General features: G+C 38.6%; 1 protein-coding gene across 10 annotated transcripts in view; it reads right to left on the reverse strand.

The window, feature by feature from the left end:
* LOC102223557 (regulating synaptic membrane exocytosis protein 1-like) overlaps positions 1–21,020 on the reverse strand; it is a 68,062-nt gene that overhangs the window by 20,410 nt on the left and 26,632 nt on the right. For 5 of the 10 annotated variants that reach the window (XM_023333518.1, XM_023333520.1, XM_023333523.1 and 2 more), the window contains exons 5-19: positions 16,245–16,540; positions 14,650–15,536; positions 11,507–11,547; positions 11,233–11,343; positions 10,522–10,621; positions 9,136–9,259; positions 8,645–8,691; positions 6,303–6,418; positions 6,099–6,229; positions 5,754–5,925; positions 5,082–5,235; positions 4,873–4,929; positions 2,901–3,054; positions 1,435–1,551; positions 999–1,061 (exon numbers count right to left, since the gene is read on the reverse strand). In XM_023333518.1, the coding sequence (XP_023189286.1) occupies positions 999–1,061; positions 1,435–1,551; positions 2,901–3,054; positions 4,873–4,929; positions 5,082–5,235; positions 5,754–5,925; positions 6,099–6,229; positions 6,303–6,418; positions 8,645–8,691; positions 9,136–9,259; positions 10,522–10,621; positions 11,233–11,343; positions 11,507–11,547; positions 14,650–15,536; positions 16,245–16,540 (2,570 nt within the window). Of the gene's footprint in view, positions 1–525; positions 604–998; positions 1,062–1,434; positions 1,552–2,900; positions 3,055–4,872; positions 4,930–5,081; positions 5,236–5,753; positions 5,926–6,098; positions 6,230–6,302; positions 6,419–8,644; positions 8,692–9,135; positions 9,260–10,521; positions 10,622–11,232; positions 11,344–11,506; positions 11,548–14,649; positions 15,537–16,244; positions 16,541–21,020 lie in introns of all 10 variants that reach the window. The other 5 variants (XM_023333527.1, XM_023333517.1, XM_023333522.1 and 2 more) reach the window with 2 other exon arrangements.

The following is a 21,020-nucleotide window of genomic DNA, read 5'->3' on the forward strand; positions in this document are numbered from 1 at the left end:
ACCCCAAATGTAAACATTTGAAATAAATAGCCATTTTTTTCATATGCAAAGTGTTTGGAAGCTATTTGCAAAGAGACGATCTGTACTGAGCATCAATATATTGAGACCAACAAATGGTACAAATTGTGTTTGATTTAAAGAGCATTTCTTTAATAAATCAAAAGCAACACTATATTGCTCCAATAAATGTGATTGATTGATTGATTGATTGATTGATTGATTGATTGATTGATTGATTGATTGATTGATTGATTGATTGATTGATTGATTGATTGATTGATTGATAACAACAACATTGAAATTGTAGCAGGAAGAAATGAAAGGGCAACACATAGGTATGAAATAGGTGTAGAAATTGGTGATGGGTGAATTAATCCAGACCGGCTTCTGCAACATTCTGACCACAACAAAAACACAGTGGGAGGCTTGTTGTACCACAAAGATTCACAAATGAGTAATTGAAATAAGACAAGCACAGAGTAAGGAAGGAAAGACAAGATTGCCTTCCGAGTGTAAAACGCTTACCTGTAAATGTCTTTATGGATACCATTTACTAAAAGGGGCATTTTGGGGGGGAGCGTGTTGCTGTATCTACCTATGCTCCTGGTTGAACGAGTAGAAATCATGCACATTGAAAGCAAGACAAGAAAAAAGCGGAAAATAGAGAAAATATCTCAGAGAAAATGCTGGGAAATGAGAAAGAAAGCTTTGTCTTCTTTCAGCTCATGGAGAGGGTAGGCTTCTAATCCAATTTTATATTGATTCATGTGTTTTGTGTTGTTTTTTTTTTTATAAAGGCAGTAGTGAAAATCTAAAAGAATTCTGGAAAAGAAATTCAAAGTATGCTGCAGCACCTAGGCACAAATGCAAAATCCTTTGATTTCATGCAGATGCAGAAAACATTCAACTCATTCCTTATACACCAAAAAACTTCTGTTAAGATGAAGTTGTTAAGGTATGATGGCAACCATTAAAACACAGCTGAATGGTGTTTGTACCTGTTGGTATGTAGGCACTCTGCACTCCCGCCTCGAATTGATCTGTTCATCTCCAGGACCTCACTGTCAGTGCCATGACGATGAGTGAACGAATGAAAAACGACCCAGGAGAACACACCAAAAAAAAACAGGATGGCAATGCAGATGAGCAAAGTGGATTTATGAATGATAGAAAGCAGGAAAAATATTTTTCATATTACAGTTATGTCTAAGACAAACACAGTCAGACGTATTAGTAGAATTAGTTTGGTGGAAGGAAATAACAAACAAAACAAAAAACAATTAAGCAAATTAAGAGGCAACCTTCACAAAACAAATCAAACGTTTTACAATTTTAGGGTTTTGTAGCGTAAAATGTTGTGAGCAGTTACTGATAAATTACTGTTTTACACATTTCTTCACTCTATAGTTTCAAGACATCCCAATGTTAGTTTACCTGTCCTCTGAATACTCATAGTCTGAGTCGCCGGAGCGCTGGTGCTTCAGGGAGGACTCGTGGTAGTGTGTTGGGGAATGTGAGTGGTTGCGGTTTTGGTGAATCTCATCCAAACTCCTGAAGAAAATTAAAAGCATTTACATTAAAATATATGTAATCCACTACATATTTATTTAATACACTATGGATTCTGACTGAAAGATATTGATTACTACAAATAAGAAACAACGAAAAAATCAAATTTTCTTGATTATCAGTATCTTAACAGGGATACAAAGAACAAGTCCTGATGTCTGAGATACAGCGACTTGCAAAGTGTCACTCAGACTTTTCCACATTAAGCTATATTAAGCCCCTTTGTAAAAAATTAAAATAAAGGGATAAACAAAATTTAAGTCTTCCCAAAGATTTTCTTACCACTCTTCCACAAGGGTCAAATTTGTGAAGCATGTAGTTTCACTGACAACAATTTCTCTAAACTGAACAGTTGATCTGCCATGGGACTTCTGGTAGTTTCTCTACTAATGCTCTCCTTTGCCTGCCTTGTCAGTTTAGATGGACAAAAACCCACATGTTTGTAGATTTGCAGTACTTGCTCCTTTTTCAGTTGTTTGAATGAACAGTCCTCCATGAGATCCTTAATAGTTGGACTATTGTTCGATACCCTAACTCTCCTTTAAACCTCTCCACATCTTTCTACCTGACCTGTCTGCTGTGTTTCTTAGTCTACATGATGCTCTTTGTTCACTAATGTTCCCTTGGAAACCTCTGAGGCATTCACAGAAAAGCTAGGTTTATTCTAAGAATAAATTACTCACAGATGGTGTCTTTTTACTAGATTATCTCTGAATGTAACTGGTCACACGTTGGGGCTTTATTTTGGATACATTAGAAGAAGAGGTGCTGAATACACATGCATTGAACCTTTTTAAGAATTGCATTTGCAAAATTTAATTAAAAACCACACACCATCTTTCCACTTTGATGGCATTCACTGCTCTGCTTTGTGTTGGTTTATTACATTTAATTTTTATAAAATACATTGAACTTTGTTGTAATGTGACAAAATGTAAAGAAAAGTTCAAAGGGTATACATATTTTACAAGACGCTGTAGCTAAGCATTTTTAACTTTAACTGAGGAACCATGTCACAAGAATATTAATAGACGCATCTCAATCACCTTTCAAGAATCTGAATTACCACAGATTCTGTGACATATAATAACACAATATGGGCGAAATGTCATCTGAACATTATGTATGTTTTATGTGGTCTTTAAATTAGATCTATTCTTGAAAGAAGTTGCTGATACAGTTCAACGCAATGAATTGTAAAAAAAATAAATAAATAAATAAAAAAGAGAGGGAAAAAACCCACATAGTTCACTTGAATTTATCAAAAGTAGGAAGTTATGACTACATGCAGAAATAAAAGGCAACGTGAGACACTGTTCTGGGAAGCTGACCTTTGCATGGGCACGTGTGGGGGCCGAGACCGAGCCCTGCAGGAGTCCTCTCTGTGAGGAGACACGGAGCGGGAGCGGTGCTGGATGGGGCGCTGCTGATCTGGGACAGCCAACGTGCTGCTCCGATCTCTCTCACGGGAGTTTCGCTCTCCACCTTCGCACAAACACAGGATGTGGACACGCATGACCAAAAAAACATCCTTCGGGGATTTATATGGATGCAAACATAAATTCACAATCAAGAAAAAGTGAACCCACTCAGATCAAACCTTTTCATTTCATTTATAAATGATGCATCAGTTAAAAGAGGTATTCAATTCACTACTGCTACAACAACTACTGCTACTACTACAGATGCAAATCTTTTGCTGGATGTAGAACATCACATCAAGATGTTTTACAAGCAAATCAAGTGCCTGACTGTTTCTGCAGTGCCTCTTTCAGGCTAGAGATTTAAAAATGTATGTAGCACCAGATGAATTACTAATCAAACATTTAAAGTTGTAACTTATTTACAGATAAAGCTGTTTTTTTGGCCAAGCGATCAAATAAAGTTAAAAAGCCATAGTTCTGGATTCAAATAACCTGTTGTAGCTTCATTTAAACATGTATTTCTGAAGAAATGAACATAAGTGTTATTTAATTCTAGTTTATAATATATTACATAGTGAAAGGTGTTGAATCCAATCAAACAGGAAACAGCAAACAGGTGCCTGTTTCTTCCTGCTTCCTTGTCCAGAAAAGACATGTATTAATTTAGACAGAAATGTTTTGGTTCTAAACTGGGTAAAGTATTATGCATTTTTAGTGGATCTCTGTTAAGTCTTCTGGGGGTTTATGTATTTTGAGTAGGTCTTTTTGTCTTAATGAGTAAATATTTTCAGCCATTAAAAATACCTGTTCTTTCTAGCTTCCAGTTCCTTGATAATATCTTCCATTTGGAGTCAGTTCACCTGAAATTGCTTAGTTATTACCCTCCCCAATCATTATGCTACCTGGTTATCTTTCAGGTTTCTCTACTATTTTTCGGTTGATGTTAGCTTTTTCTGTTGATGTTAGCTTTTTCTCAGGTTTTGTGTGTTTTTGATACACCAAACACACAAAACCTGTGTTTTGTGTATCAAAACACTGGTTTTTCCTGTGTACTATACACGGGAAAAACCAGTAACTTTATTTCTTCTAAATAAATTTACTGACTCTCTGAGTCTGCTTTTTTTCTGGGGCCTGGAGTCTCTGGTGATGGTTGTACAAAGAAGGATTTTTCATTAAATGAAAAACATTGCAGACAACCATGAGCATCGACTTCATGTGGAATTGGTTTTTGGTCTGCCATCTTTTTCATACTGGCAATGAGCATACTAGTGCTCCTCTAGTCACAAACAACACTCTTATGGCATCTAAAAAAGGCAAAATTAACTTTGAACATATACGACTCAGTAATCAGGTGCACATTAGACTGGTGAGAACTAAAGCTACTGCAGAAACAGACAAACAACAAAGACATTTACTGCTGGTCAAAAAAGTAAAACATAAAAAGCAAAATATATCAGTATAAAAAAGAGGTAATCCTCATATGCATGTTGTCTCCTGTGAAGTGAGCCACAAGTTTGTAGGACTAAAAACATGCAGGGGATTGAGAGAAATGGCAGAGAACAAAAGAGCTCTGCAGTCTAACATGCACTCAGTGCTTCAGTAAGTCTACAGTCCAGCAGAGGAGGAGAAACAGCTCACTGCAGCTTCTAGAAAGGTTAGTACAAACTAAAGGGCACAGGATTACTGTGGACTGTGCTGCAGGACATGATGAATAGTAAAAAATCACAACAGAATTGTGTATTTTAATATGATGGTGCAAATTAGATCTTTAAATTATTTATATGAGGAGAGGAAGGATGCAAGAAGAAGCTTCTCACCAAGTGCTGGACAATTACAAGCTACTACAAGGAAAAACTCAGTAGTCATGCCCCCCACCCACCTTTAGTCCCACCTATCAAACCATCATCAAACTCTGTATCAATGATGCGATGAGACCCTGCATACACACATAAACAGGGTAAGACGGGGCAAAGCTGAGACGTCCTGACACAAAGGAGAAAGCTCAGAAGAGGGAGAGGTTAACTGGTGCAGACTCAAACACATCGCAGGTCCAATGAAATGTGGAAGACTGCATCCTGAAGGACATACTCTGTAGTTTCTTGCTTGGACTGTCTCCATGGACGTGTCGGCGCGGGAGGTATGGAGATGGCTGAGGCAGAGGTATGGAGGACACGTCATGAGTCTGGAGTTTGTACCAGTGGGGGGTGTCGTCCAATAAGGCCGTCTCAAGCTCTATTAGGATCTGACAGGACAGAGTCGAAGGACAGATGATGAGAATATTGGAGAAGAAGAACTGAGAATCAAAAACCAAGTGTTTTATGTGTCATCGGAATGGTGGAAAGACTCAAATCTTGACAAATCGGGGTTTTTTTACTTGTTGGGCTAACAACAGAACACTGATTACTGACTCAACCAAATTTCTCACAGATTTAAAGGAAGGATGAAAAGAGCTAATACAGAAAACTTGCTAATATTTGTAAAGGATGTAATGACTTTTCATCTTTTAAGTTAAAAATAAAATAAATATTTAAATGACTTTAGCATGGACTTTTCAATTTGTTCAAACACACACAACCATTGCTTGAGAGGAAAAAAACATAAAACATTTTCAGCTGTAAATTTTGTCCTTTGGCAGAATTTACATAAAAAAAAATGTCAGCACAGCATGATTTGTATTTTTTCATTCATTATAAATACAGCAACATCTTAGCAAGGTTATGTTCTGTGATCAGTATGGGGACATTGTGAGACATTGCCAACCTCGCCCAGAAATTCGCTCTCTTCCTCCTGCACTCTGGGCTGATCCCAGACAGTGATTTCCAGCATGCGCTCCCTGAAGTCCCGCCGGTGAACATGGGAATATATGAAAGTCTGGTTCCACTTGGGCTCAGAGCTCTTCTTCACCGTTTTAGTCCGTCGTTTACTCTTGTCACTGGAACCCAGAAGAAAAACAAGCAAAATGAGTTCAAGCGGATAATATAACCTTTAAAATGCAAAATGTAAATGTTATACTTATATAATACAAGCGCTGGGGGGTGGTATTGTTAGCCCAATACATGCAAGGCAGGGTGGTAAAGAGAGCGAGAATACAATAAACCTCCTTACCTCCGATCCGGCAGGAAATACATTTTGACATATGGGTTTCGAGGTCGGCCGTCTGGTCGAGGTGGCAGGTCTATGGCTTGAAGGACGTTGACAATCAACTGGTGACCCACTTTGTCGTACCACAGCTTTACCTAAAAGATGTTGAAATGTAGTTACCCTCCACTAGAGTCAAACCTCAGACCAAACACTTCCTTCTTTACTTACAGAAAGCTGTCCAGGCAGCACCAGAGGAAGGTCTCGAAGGGTGCCAGGACTGGTAGGGGACATCACCGATATAGAGGGACGATCCATCTTCTGTGACTCAAACGAACTGGAGCCAGCTGAGAGACAGAAAAGAAAGGTTCTGGTGAAATATTGTAAAAGTAAGACCACAGAGTAAACAGTAGAAAGAACGAGAATATTTTGCAGATGGTTTCGGAAGGTCCCTGCCTTTTGACTCGTGATATCCAACAACACATGATTCATACTTTTTACACTGAGTTTACTATAGTTTTGAGTTTTCAATCATGTTAAGTTACCTGGGCTGTAAATCATGTTTATAAGAAGTGAACCATGAAAAAGCAAGGACTTCATTCTGAAAAGTATACTGAGCAATTCAAAACCATTTATAAAGATGGAATGTGCAAAGCTCAAACACATTGCTGATGTCAGAGACATATTTTAACCAGGAGCAGCGGGATTTGATAGAAACCCCTAATTCTTACAACAATAACAGATACATTTCATGAAAATACACACCTTTTTTCCATCAAAAATAAAGTCATCTGAGTAGATTGAAGTTTGTAGCTGTGCAAGAAATTTAAACTGAAATTCTTCAAAAATCTTTCTCCACTCTACAAGTTATTAACCACACTGTTTGATTTTTTTCCAAAATCTGTTTATTGTCTTTTACATTTCAAAAGAGACACACAGACAAATAATTCACAAGTGCACAAAACACCTAACAAAACCCAAAAGAAAACACATTAACAACTTAAACATTCAAGGTGACAAACATTGCAGTGAGACATAGTACTTTAAGTTTGTTATCTCAGGGGTGTAAGTTGAGACTTAGTCCAAGAGATTTAATCACAGTCCACAAGCTAGGTACGAGGTGATGGCATCGTCCTTCCTGGTTCTAGGCATCCTGACATCAGTGTTTCAGTTTCATACATTTTTTGAGCAAGTGAATACATTTGGAATTAACATGACGATAACAGACTTACAACCACTATAAGAATATAAACATAAGCAAAATTAGCTAGAGTACATTCAGTCAATCATTATTATGAGTATTTATATTTTCCAAGAATAGCAAAAACTTTTCCCATATCTTTTTGAACACACAATATTTACCCTTAATCATAAAGGTGAGTTTCTCCAAGGCAAGAGAGCTTGATAATGTAGACATCCAAGTCTTTAATCGGGGTCTGGTTACAGATTTCCAGGACCTGGCTATACTATATTTAGCCTGCACCAAACAATAAATTATAGATTTTTGATTAACCTTGCTTATTTGAGTGGGAAAAATTCCTAAGACACACAACCTAGGACAGAGATTGAGTTTAGTACCGACGATAAGTGAAATTTTATCCAAAACCTCCTTCCAAACATTCTGAATCTCAGGACATTCCCAAAGGCTGTGAATCAGTTTAGTTTAGGAATTTCATGATGATCATAAAATCAGGAGCTCTCTGGCCCTGCAGCCTGTGGGCCCGCTCCATAATGGGGGGGGGGGGGGCGTCCCGCCCCAGGACCTCCATCAGCCAGGTCTGCAGAAAAGCTGCGATGTCCCCTTGCTCTGTCTTCTCGGGTAAACCCACGAGCCTCAGGTTGGATCTCCGGCTTCTGTTTTCAAGCTCGTCCACCTTCAAAGCGAGATCCTGGATTTTCTTTTGCATGGACGCTTCTTTGCCTGTTAACGAGGCGACGCCGTCCTCCAGGTTGCTTATGCGGGATTCTGCAGAGGTAAGCCTCTCGAGGAATACTCCAATTGTGTCTTTCATTTCTTGATTCGAAGTTATAACCTCCCGTAGTTGCGTGGTAAAGTGAGTTTTCAAAGCTTGAATTGCTTCAGAAAGTCTGGGAGCTAGCATTAGCCTCCTCCATGTGCTCGGTTTCCACTTCGCTGCTAGCGTCTCCTTCGGATCCTTCTTTGCTGGTTGTTTTCGCTTTTAATTTGTGTTTACTCGGCATCTTCGCAGGTTGAATTGAATTGAAAAGAGTTTGCTCGTACGAAAAATATCTTAGCAGTGGTCTAGATATCTAAATGCAGGGTATATTGGTCGGAGCTCAGAGCCCAGCAGCTGCTCAGTAAGACGCCATAACCGGAAGTGTATTAACCACACTGTTAGACGCCCCGCCCAGATTTTTTTTTTTTTCAAAGCCTTTGTAAAACTTAAATGAGATTTTTAGGAAAAGCTTAAAATGTACTAAATATATTTGACATTGAAATGAAGAACGTATTTGTCCACAGAAATTAAAACTGTGTTTCTAAGTCGCCTTCTTCATATAATGCACTGCTCTCCATTCATGGCCTGCAACAACAAACGGCTAAAAACACTTACTGGATTCTAGTGGAGGGTGTGGGGACCCTGGGATTCTTGGGATGTCTCTGTAAAAGGTAACAGGTTGGAACACATTCAAATTCAGACATAACTATGTTGTTCACAGTTTTTATGATCATATTGAAGTGTTTCTTTTTTGCAAAATGATGTGGAACAAACAGCTCAATTGTGAAGAATATAAAGGCCATCCATAAAAATAGACTTAGGTAATACAGTGGGTAGGAGAGGAAAGAAAGAAACATCTGGAAAAGAGGATTTTTCTGATGGATCATCAGGATTTTAGGGAGGACACACTGTAAAGGGGCTCCACCCATTAAATCTACTTACTGATATGCTCTATAGACTTTTCTCAAAAGGTTTTTGGACATAATTCGACTGATGGAGCTTTTATACAAGAGGAAAGATATCAAACGCATCTGTTAGAATAAAACCTGTTCCGTTACTCCTCTACTTTAAATGCAATAGTTACATACTGATAACACCAGTCTTACCCTATTGGCCTTGAAACTACAATTTCCACTTGAGGTTCAGCTTTGGATTCAAGAATGATGTTGTACACTTCTTTCTTGGTTGCTCCTGGCAATGACTTCCCATTCCACTGTAAGACCTCGTCACCTGGAAATCAGATTACCAGCAGATGATGCAATCCGAATTTAGTTTTGATTTGTGTATCAGGTACAAAGCTGTTATATGATGAAAAGTGTGACATCAGGGGCAGACTGTCTTTAGAGACCATCAGGGTTTTCCCTGTTGGGCTGGTGGTTTAGCAGCTGGTGGTTTAGCTCGTGGAGACACAGTCACTCTCTCCCCACGCAGCACGTTGTTATCTTGCAGCACCACTATGCCTCAAATTATTCCATATGAAATGTCTTCTCTACATCTCCTCCACTCGGGCAGATCTCCTTAGTGTGTGGCCAGGGAGACTTGTAAACATATGAACAAGCATTACAATGAGGCTAGACGGCTGAGAGCGGAGATCAGAAAACTCATCCCATTTAAGCTGGAATATGTAACTTTTATTAAAAAAAAAAAAAATGTTTTCTACATATTTGTTAAAACTGTCACTATGTTGTGACAGTATAGTATGAGGCAGGTATTCTGTGAAAAAAATGAGCACCTCTCCCTTCTCCCAGTGCTCCCAGTGTTGACTACAGAAATACACATCTCCATCAGAAACAACCAGTCAGGAGGAGGGTCTGTGTTTCATAACATACTGTCATGACATGATGACAGTTTTACCAAATATGTAAAAAAAAACTTCTGCTTTTTAAAAAAAAATAAAAGTTACATACCAACTTGGAAGAAATGTTACATTTATTTTAATTTATTTCTGCTAAAATCATTAAATCATATTTAAAGTATTCAAAGTATTCTCATACTGTTGTTAAAATTCTAGACCTCTATGCTGTGTGTTAAAGTTAAAGCATATAATTCAATTCAATTTAAAAACACTTTATTGATCGCAAAGGGAAATCAAACGTGGTTGCAATGCTCACTAATTCAGGATTATTTCTCAGGCCCCCCAGACCTTCACTGCTTGTGAAGACAGTGCATCTTATTGAATAAAAATAGCTTTGAAATATGAAAAGTTGAATCTTGATATTGTAGTAGTAAGCTTTGTAATATATTCTCCATGTTATAGACGCAAAATATTAGTAAAATAGAACATGTAAAAAAATTTAAGGCATAAAAAAACTTGATCCAATAACTAAAAACATTTTGTATATTTTTAGCAGGAAATATACATCCAGTAACTAGTAGGTTTACAAGACAACTTAATTTCAAGAATTCCCTAGAAAGGCAATCACTTACTAGGACAACTGAGTCTGCTTATGTGAAAATAATTCTTGGTTGAAAACAATGTGTAAATCTATTACCTGCACGTAGATGTCCCACAACATCTGCCAGGCTGCCTTTTTTGACTTTGGTGATAAACGCCCCAAGTCTTCCAGACTCTGTAATCTTTCCTCCAACAACCTGCACACAGTATGCAGTAATCAATGAAACTAAAAATAAATATACGAGTTTCCCTAGATCTTGTTGTAACATTAGTCCTTTAATGCTAGAAATGATCGTCAACTGACAGAAGGCCGACTTTGTGATTGTCTTTATATGTCTCTGAAGGTTCAGGTCTAAGTCTATTCACGGACTTAGACTTGAACCTAAGTCAGGCCTGTTCAGTAGTTTCTAGCTGTGTGCTTCAGCTGTTATTCTGTTTTGTTTCATCAGCAACAATTATTTTGCTGAAATTATTGTTTTGATTCCAAATCATTGTTGATTTCCATGTGTAAGATCAACATTCACACATTGATTTGGTCTATGCATCTGCTCAGCATTTGAATGGTTTCATAGTCACCTGGTGACAAACTCATTTTTTAATTTGCAACTTTTCATGGGTATTGTGACAATCAGCCTTGATCTTTAGATCAGATTTGAGTAGGAGTAATTTAAGGCTTAAGCACACTATTTAAATACAGATCTCACAGATTTCTCCTCAGGAAACAGAACATTTATACCTTCAGTTTAAGGACAAAGTCAAGGACAAAGTTTTCTCTGAATGCAAAACAACAATGTAGTTGTGCTCTCACTTTGAGGCCCAGTAGGGAGCCGGCCTCGCGGGGCATGGCCGACCTCTTGCTTAATGTGATACGTCCAATCAGGTGGTCACCCTCTTTGGACGGCTGCCACGTAACCGGATGCTGCAAAGATAGAAAACAAAGAAGACAGCATACGAGAGTTCAGATTATTCAGAGTAATGACGTGTACATATTTTAGTTTAACTAAATGTGATTCTAAATTAATTTATATTCTCCAGTAGGAATTCACTCAGAGCAGTGGCCATTATAATCCTTTCATACTTACATGCCATACTGTAGGATCTAAAGGATGACAGTCCAAATCTCCTGTCAGGACAGAGAGCAGAGATTAATATCTTTGCTTCAGGTTGGAGTCATAGAAAAATTTTGTAAATATTGAGAACTTATCTTAGATAAAATAGGTTAATGCAGGTGTAGGCTACTTGAGGACCAGGGTTGTAAAAGGTTATGGACTCAATTTTAACAGTCCTTTGGAAAGACACTAAACCTCAATTTCGGGGGTGAGAAGTGCGATATTGTCACAAAATTATATCACAAAATATTTTTTACATACCTTGATAACAATATCACAGATGATATTCCAAATTATCAACTTTTTCTTTTTTGGGGGGAGGAGGGCTACTTTATATATATATATTTGAAGTCATATTAAAAATTTTAATTAGTAAATATATACAAAATCACACAATACTAATGCAAAGAAAATCCAAAATTGATAAATATAAATGTAAACTAATTTGACTAACAAAAACAGCCTAAAATCAGCTACCAAATGAAATTATATATACACAAATAAACAAACTGTTGTGGTTCATCATAGCATTGGCTTTACAAGATGTTAAAAAGTGGTTTCCACTTGTTTTAAAAGCAAGCCCTATGTGTAACACTAAGAATCGTCCTTTTTAAAATGGTCAACTCCAAAATATCTCACACAGTAAACTTAAAACCAAGTTCCAGCAATGACCTGGAACTTGGATTTACTGCAAAAGGACTTGGGAAGCAAAGGATATGAGGTTATATTTGATTTTTTGAAACAGAGTAAGTTGTATAATAGGATATAGTGGTTTTTTTTGTTTGTTTGTTTTTTGTTTTGTTTTGTTTGTTTTTTTGTCATGTGGTCCACACTCCTTACCAGTATGTGGCGGTAATGCTCACCTAACATTTTTTGCCAACTGCCAATAAATTTCAAGAAGAAGAAGAACAACAACAACAACAACAAACAACAACAACAACAACAACAACTGGAACTTGGTTCACTTTCATTTCTTCCACCTATCACGGACATTTCCTCCTCCTTCCTCTCTTCCCGCCGCGCCGTTTTCGTTGCTTTACTAACAATGAGTGAAGTTTGTTTAATCTTTTCCCTAAAATATATCTGATTCGGGATGCAGAGTAAGAAGAAGCTTCAGCTCTTGCCTCCACTAATTTATCTAAATGTTTACGGGTTAGCAGACGTGATTGGCTGCAGCTAGCTAGCTTCTTCTCTATGCTACTGTTTCTGAGTAGCTTTCCAGTCAACCGGGAGCTGAAAAAACGGTCAGGAAATACTTCTCCTATTTCATATATATCGGTGACCCGGAACCTTGCTCAAAGCTGCGAGTTATTTATTTATTTATTTTCTGGGAAGACATCGGTGTTTCAGAAAGTTTTTTTACGTCGTGTTTGACTGGTCTATACTTTCTGTGTGAAGAGGAGAGGCGAGGTGAGGCAGGGCAGAAAACAGCGAGTACGGGAACTGCAGCGGCCAAAACACTACAGACGCTACTGTATATCCTTACCTTACCGTAGATATATAAGCTAATTCTGTGAAATACGGCCCAGTCAAGACTGTAGACCAGTTGACCAGCTTCTTCTTTGTTTTTTATGGCGGTTCAGCCATGTTTGCATTCACTGTGACAACTTTAATATTGGTGCATGTGATAGTGGAGTCACATATTACACCATGACTTAGCGTCACGATAAAAATTTATTTTCCGGGCAAGTTTTTATTTTTATTTTTTAACGGTATGGTATATGATCTGATATGGTCCACCCCTAACCACAATCAATCTGTGTATTGCATGACGGTGAGCGTGTCTGTAAATTTGGCTCCAGGTTCAAAACCCTTGAAGTGACCGGTATGAGAAGCAAACAAGTATTGTTTCTGTCTATTTACCATGTACTTCACTATACATCAAGACCTATGTTATGTGTTCCGGCATGCCAAAACTACTGTAATATTCTGCCACAAGCATCAATATCATTCGTAATGCCTGATGTAGTTGTTTTTTCAAAAAAGACAATATTTTACTTGAGCAGAACCATCTTTACAAAAACTTTTTAAGCTATTTTAAAAACAGAAAAGGTATTTTAAACCATCTTTCTCTTTTGAGTTCCACTGAGTATTTAAAATGGCTAATAATCGGAATCTACACTATTTACCCATTAGTGTCCTCTGAGTTACATTAATCTGGATTAAAACAGCCCATTTGTGTGACAAATGAGGTGATTAGCTGATTGGGCACAACTAACTCCACCTGCTGGCCCTTGAAAGCAACTATCCCAGCAGGTCTTATTTTAGTAATGCTGAGAGTGCAGTATACAGTGTGTAGCCACAACCAGGAATGATTTCAGATGGTAGTCCATGCTTGCCTGTGGCAGCTGGATGTTTGCAGAGCATTACGTAGCCAGCAAGCCAGTGACCTAATTTCACAAATCTGCTGGCCTAAATCATTGGGACTCTTCAAATAAACGAAAGCTTTTCTCAGAGCAGCAGACTATACTGATCCGCAGCACACAGAGGTGTAGATGACGCACAGATATAGTAATGCACGCTGTGATGAGTGGCTGCAACATCTCCATCACTTGGCATTTACTTTTACAGTCCAGACACTGAAAGTACTGATAATGTAACAGTCTCAGGGATTGGATTCTCACTCTGCTTCAAAATGATTAAAAAATGTATTTTTTAAAACTGGTTTTATTGTTGTGGTAAGAATATGAAATTACCCTGTCTTGATGCATCTCTAGGATCACATTTCTTCTGGTTAACAACTCTGTCATAGCTTGAAAAATGTGTTTGACCTTTTGCACAATCTATCAGTGCTGTCTGCAGTCCCTGCAGATCAGATTACAAATACCCTTGTAACCATTTACTCCACTGATTCTAGTCTTACAAGCACAGAATGCAAGTTAATGTGTTTTGCCATGACTTGGACGATGATGAGAGGATAGCAAGGGCAGAGATCAAATTTAGTTTAAATGCACTAAACAAAGAGAAGCAGATGGTTATAACTAAGAAAAGGTGAGATTCAGCAAATAACTATCACAATGGCTGTGCAATAGTATTCAAAAAGGAAAGGATGGCATGGGAGTTCAGAGAGATTTAGATTAGTAAGTAAGTGGACTGAACACATCTGTCTGACTGACCTTTCTCGCTGACGCTTTCCATGTCCACGTCGTCACAGCTGGTGTACTCGGGTGTGGAACCGCCCTCCTCTTCTGAGCTGCTGATGGACATCTGTCTCTTGTTGATTCCGCGCTTGCCTTTGTATGACCGAGGAGGGGGCGGCCGCAAAGAATCGGACTGGTCTGAGCTCTGAGAGTCTTTCCTCAACAGGGGGTCCCCACCCTTGTCCCTTGTTGTGCCAGTCTCTGGACGGGAGTTGTTTGAGCCCTGATTGTTAGGCACCAGCCCTCCAGTCTGGGGCCCTGATTTCCCTCCACCTCCTGTAGGTGGTGGTCCACCTCCCATTCCCGCGGTCCTGTCAACAGGAAAGGCTCGGTGGTTCTCAATGAGGCCCTTGCGCTCTCCCTCACCACCACCTCCACCCCTCCTGGCCAGACGGTTTGGAGGTACATGACCTCCCCCACCACCTCCTTCACCTGGTCCCAACCCAACCTCATTGATCGCAAGATCACTGTGCCGTCGCTCGTGCCGTACCTTGGATACCTTTGCATGCATTCGCATCTCCTGCTCCTCTTTTTGTGGTTTTACAGGATACCTTGCCAGGTTGGGGTCACTCCTATAACGATTTTGGAACTCTTCTTCACGGCGCTGCCTCTCCCTCTGTTCCTCATCCTCCGGATGTCTGCGGTGCATCCCTGTATGCCTCAAGTTGTCCTCCCCATCCTCATAATCTTGAGAATTTATCTTCTCCAGTCGCCGTCCTTCTCCGAACCGTCTCTCTCTGTCTCCAGTGCTCACACGCTCATCCAGGGATGACTGAGACTGAAGCTTGCCAGGAGGTCTGCGACCACTGCCCCGTCCCATCCCTCCCCTACCGTTTTGCTCATGAAGGGATACTGGCCTTTTTCTAGATAAGAAGAGACAATACTTGTTGTCGAATCTAAACACACATTTCTAGCAATAACTATTTAGATCCTATTTTACGTTGTCTTTTTATTGCTAAATAAGTTTGCAGTCGATTAATAATTCAGAATCAAAGGAAAATTTACAAGGATAAGAAATATTATGTGGATGACAACATTAGTTATAATAACTTATTAGTTTTATACAGTGCCTCTCAATAAAACCAAGGACTCTTTACAAAGCTTGTAAATGTCTTATGTTTTGAGGAGCTTCTTAAGAGTTCAGTGATATGACATTGCCATCCTCAGATGAGTTTACAAAGGTAAGCTCAACCCCAAAGCTATGGAGGTTTGTGCAAAGAGCCAATGAATGAGGATCATAGTGCCCTATTTGTGTGGAAGGTCTAACTAACTGGTACTAGGGGCCTAAGGTTGAGGGTTTTGTGGATCAGAAGAAGGATCTTTTAAATGTTAGTAGCTGAGTTTTGGAAATCCTGGAGTTTCTAAGTGCTTTGTAAAAATTCCCAATGAAGACTTCATGGCAATAATCTGAACAGATTGTAACAAAGGCCTGGATCAATATCTAAAACTTTTGTATCACAAGGTATTACTGAACTTTTTTCCTAGTGCTCTTAATGTTAAAGTGGAAAATGGTGGACATTAGGTATAAAGACAGAAACATATAAAATCCAATTTTTCAATTTGTGACTTACTTTTCTTTTGGTGGTTCACTTTGGGAGCGAGAGCCAGGCATGGTGTCACCAGATTTGGCAGGGAGGACTCCGGCGGGCAGCTGTGTCCCGTCCAGCGGCCCTGCGTTTGTGCTGGAGGGCGGAGCTTGCGATCTGGAGCGGAGAAGCTTCCTGTCACGCTGACCCTCACCTCCTGTGGCCGGGTCTTTCAAGGAGGAGCCCAGGCTCCCGGGCCGTGCTCCTGACCCCGAAAACCATTCTCCTGATTTGGTGAGAATCTCCTGTTGCTTACGGCACAGGTTGCAAACCCACATTACCTGAAAGGTTGAAAGGAAACACATGTTTTACAGACTCATTTCAGAAGACAGAAATAAATTGTCTCAACATGAGAGAGATATCAGTGGTTTGGTATATACAACATATACTTTGCAAAACATAAATAGCAAAAGAACCATAAAACTTACTAATAAATAGACCATAAAACAATTGAATAGCAGTTTATGGGAGGTGATTTTGCCTGTTTAGTTTTAAAAATGTTTAGCATTCCTCCTTGAACATGCCCCTTTTCCATTCACACCAAACCCAGAAGAGAGGCTGTATCTAAATTGAGCTTTATATAAATTAAAGTGATGTAAAACCAAAATCTGCAAAACATATGAAATTTTTGGGAAAAGTACTGGTCATTTTGCACCTTTATTTTTCATTTTGTACCTGAAAATTAGAAAAAAAAAGTCACTCTGTGAAATGTGTCATTTTACACCAATCATCAGTTAGTTTGAACCAGTCAGAAGAATATTTTGTACCCGACAACCAATGACGTAAAGCAAACACTGGCATCATTGTTTTACTCAAATTTTGTAATAATTTACTTCTGTGGTTCCACTGAATAATGTCTACTGCAGAACATTGCTTATTTGAATTCAGTTTCAACTGAGTTCACTTCATTTATGTTATGCCAATGGGCAACATCGTCTCAAGGAACTTTATTAAAAGAAAATGCATACTCAAGTTTTCAATTAAAAATTAGATGTTCAAAACTGCCTTATTGATTGGAAAGGTAGAAAATGCAATCAAACAAACAACACATATACTGATGGGGAAAACACAACACATTAAAAAGCATATGCAAAATATTTTTAGCTGCATTTTTTGCTGGATAATGATGAACTATCCCAAAAAGAGATCTGAATAGCAAAAGGAAATATGCCTTAATATCCAGTTTTCTAGATGTGTACAGGTCAGTGAAATTATATTTGAGATATGAACTTTTTATGACTATTTATTTCCAAAAGGCATAAAAGCCAAAGTCATTTGGCTAAATGCATGAAATAGTTTGTTGTTGAGAATTGTAACCTGAAATAGGAGAAATTACTAGAGGGTTTAAAATAGCTAAGCGGCCAAGTAAACTGAAAGTTAATCTGTTGATAAACAACTCCAGAGGGAAGCTTATTTTAAAAATAAAAACTTAATTCAGAAATAATTCACATTCTATTTTTTTTCAACATTTAACTGAATATCAGTTACATACCTTTAAATTTCTTATTGAAAGTTGTGCTAATTCAGCTATAGCTAACAAATAAAAAAACTGCTTAATTAAAACTTGTATCACTAATGCATTCTTATAACACAACAAATCTGTATTTATTAATGTATTAAGTCATTTTAGGTCACGCAAAGATAAATATTTGGTTTTGTGACCAAAAGTATTTAGCTCTTTAGGTGTTGGTCTTTTAAGTTTAATGTTGCTGGACAAGAAGACAATGTTTTTTTACGATGCACAGTAAATAGATGCATGATTTGTTCTCAAAAAATGACACTGGTGCATTCAAATACGATTAAAGGACATAAAGGATATTTCATTCTTCTTCACAAAGCCTCTGCAGACCTCTAATACTTACATGTAGCCATGGCTACTGAATATCATCTCACTTCGACAGCACAAAAACAGGATTTATCTCCCTCCGCATTTATAATCCCTCTGGTTTATTTTGCAGAGAATAAATCCAAAGAAACGAAGAAACACCGATGTCCTATGTGTTCCGCTGCAAAAAACAAAAACAGCTCCTTGGCCTTTAGAAAAATCCAAAAAGCTACTCCTTGACAGCCACTGAGATGCATTTAGCAGTCAGTTTAGCATTTAGCCTTCAGTGTGCCAAACCACATTCATCCTGGCCTGATTGAATCCCAGTTGGCGCATGTCCAGACTAATCTAAAGCTAAATCAGCTGCTTGCGCTCCGCACAGCTGTCAGGCTGCCGCCCAGCCTCACACTGCCACCTCTTTCTCCCTCTGACTTTCCTCTTCAGCTGACGGCCAGCAGATTAGAAATGGCCAGTAATCCTTTCATTTTCTCACTATTATTCGGCTCATCATTAACTGAGAATACCCGCTCACAATCCTTAACTTTCCACTGCAATAGAGTCACTGACCTCTAGGGGCTGTCCTCACGAGAGAGCTCTTTTGTCTGCTTTTGTATCAGCTCTGTCTGACTGCCACCGCTGAGACCTGTAGCAGATCATCAACCACTGCTTAAAGAACTCCATCTCAAAGTGTCAAGCCTCTTCTTCCTGGTACTTGATCTACAGTGATCTTGTCTGCATTGTGCACTTGAGCAGCCTGCTGTGATTAGTTCTCTGTGAGTAACTGTGCACTTCTAAAAGGCAAGTTTCTTTGTTCACAGTGAAAGCTGGTAGGGGTTCTCTGCCATTTTTGCTTAATCCCCTTTTCTCTTGTTTTGTGGGTAGACAGGAAGCTCAGGCTCTGCACTCTTTTGTTACTGTTAAAGATAGAGCTATATGGGGGCGTTTTGTTTGTTGTTTTGGCTTTGGAGACCCTGAAGCTTAGAGCTTCCTTGTGTTTGTTCTTTTTCTCCTGTTTTTTTTTTTTTTTTTTTGCCTTAATAGTAAAGCAAATACTTGGTTTCAATGGGCATCACTTATTTCTGGGGTTGTAACACACTTTCAGGATTCTCCTCAGTTCCCAGAGTTACTAACAAATATGACACATTTCCTTGAAAGTTCTTTACTTTTGGAGCACAATATGCATTTAATTATATGTTTTTTCCTCAAAACAAATTTTACTGTTAGCATATACTGTATATATGTATATGTGTGTGCCTGTGTGCGTGGGGGTGGGGGGGTGTGTGTATATGTATAGACATTTTTAAAGGTTATAAGAATTGACATTTTCAGGAGGAAATAACTTGAAAACAAATAGAATAGCTGCTACGTTACCTACCAATCTGTATATAATGTCATTGGGTTAAACAAAGCATTTTGTGTCATCTGAATAGCACCAGAGCTTGCCTCATCTTCTCTTAAACATGTTTCTCCAACTAATTGATGGAACGAGCTGTTCTTCTGAGTTGTCTCCAAATGTTTATTCAGCAAAGTCAGCTGAGCTTTTAAGACAGATTTCAACATATGGGTACTAAACCATCATCAGTGATTAGCTCATCAGGAACTATAAATCCCAATCTTTTTAAGACCAGTTAATGAACTAGACACAGGTAGTAAGCAACATTAACTCCTGCACTCATCAGTGTGGAAGTTGTTACTGAAAAATGAACACTTTGTTGGCTATTTGCAGCATCAGTTTTTGTTTAGTTTTTTATAAATAAAGAAACAAATCTGTAGTTTTGCAAAGGCTTTTTGGTTTTCATTTGAAGTGCTTCAACGGAAAGCTAGGCACCTGCACCTTCATGTTAGAGCTGCTGTTTTATCCTTTTCAAAACACCAGTTCTGCCTTAGAAAGAATACAGTAGTTTTATGTTAGGTCTCTCAGTTAAGATAAGTAGGCTCTCACTCTACGGGGATACACACAGATAGTAGTTTTTAGAATTGCTATCTGGATTAACTATGCTTCTATATTGTTAGAATAGATTACTCTAATATGTAATGGTAAAACTTTGTTTCTTTGAAAAATTCATTTGGACCCAGAATTTCTCATGTACATATTTTTTGGGGTACAAAAACAGCTATAATATGTCTTGTGGATGAACAAAAATGTAATTAAATTTTATTTGTACATATGTATCTGCCATAACCTGCAGGACTTCACTGTTTTAGAAGTTTATCTCCACAACTCTGGGCTATTTTTAAAAACTTATTATAAACCATTTATTGGCAAAACGCTTCTAATAGCTTGAGGTTTATAGTTATAGCATGACAAAACCCCTTTTCCCCTTGCTTCCTTTTCTTGACTTTCCTTTTTTCCTTGCAATGTCATTCTGTCTCTTCAGCATACAGGCAGGGTACACCTGTCTGATTTGACAAATGAAGACACCACACATCTGCCATTCAAACGTCTGTGCTAAAAACCAACCCCCTTCCTCTGCCACCCACATGTTTCCTCTGTGCATCTGCTAACCAAATGGTGAAGTCGTGCATCGCTGCAGCAGTTCTGCTTACAGCAGTGAGATGCTTTCATTCAAGCCGCTAAATGAGTATCAGCTTTCCATAAAGGGCAAGAATGGATGGGCGTCATGAGGGTGATAGATCAGTGAGGAAGGGGCAGTCTGCTCTGGGAGTGTGCAGGGAACCCAGCATTCAACACACAACCAGACAGCATGACATATGAGGCAGCGGCAGGCGTAAAGTGCCATCGTTCATGGCTGAGTGATAAATCCTGAATGGTTGGAAGAAAGACGACCGCAAAAAACATAATGCTCCATTTCTCTTAATAAGGCAGTAGATCAACTCTACAAGCAGGAAGCACGGTGAGGGTGGAGATCAGCTGAAAGCACAACAGCACAGCTGTTGAGGCTGTAAATGCACAAGTTCTTCATTTGTTTTTCATC

Source organism: Xiphophorus maculatus, chromosome 5 (assembly GCF_002775205.1).
Source record: "Xiphophorus maculatus strain JP 163 A chromosome 5, X_maculatus-5.0-male, whole genome shotgun sequence".
Taxonomy (NCBI): domain Eukaryota; kingdom Metazoa; phylum Chordata; class Actinopteri; order Cyprinodontiformes; family Poeciliidae; genus Xiphophorus; species Xiphophorus maculatus.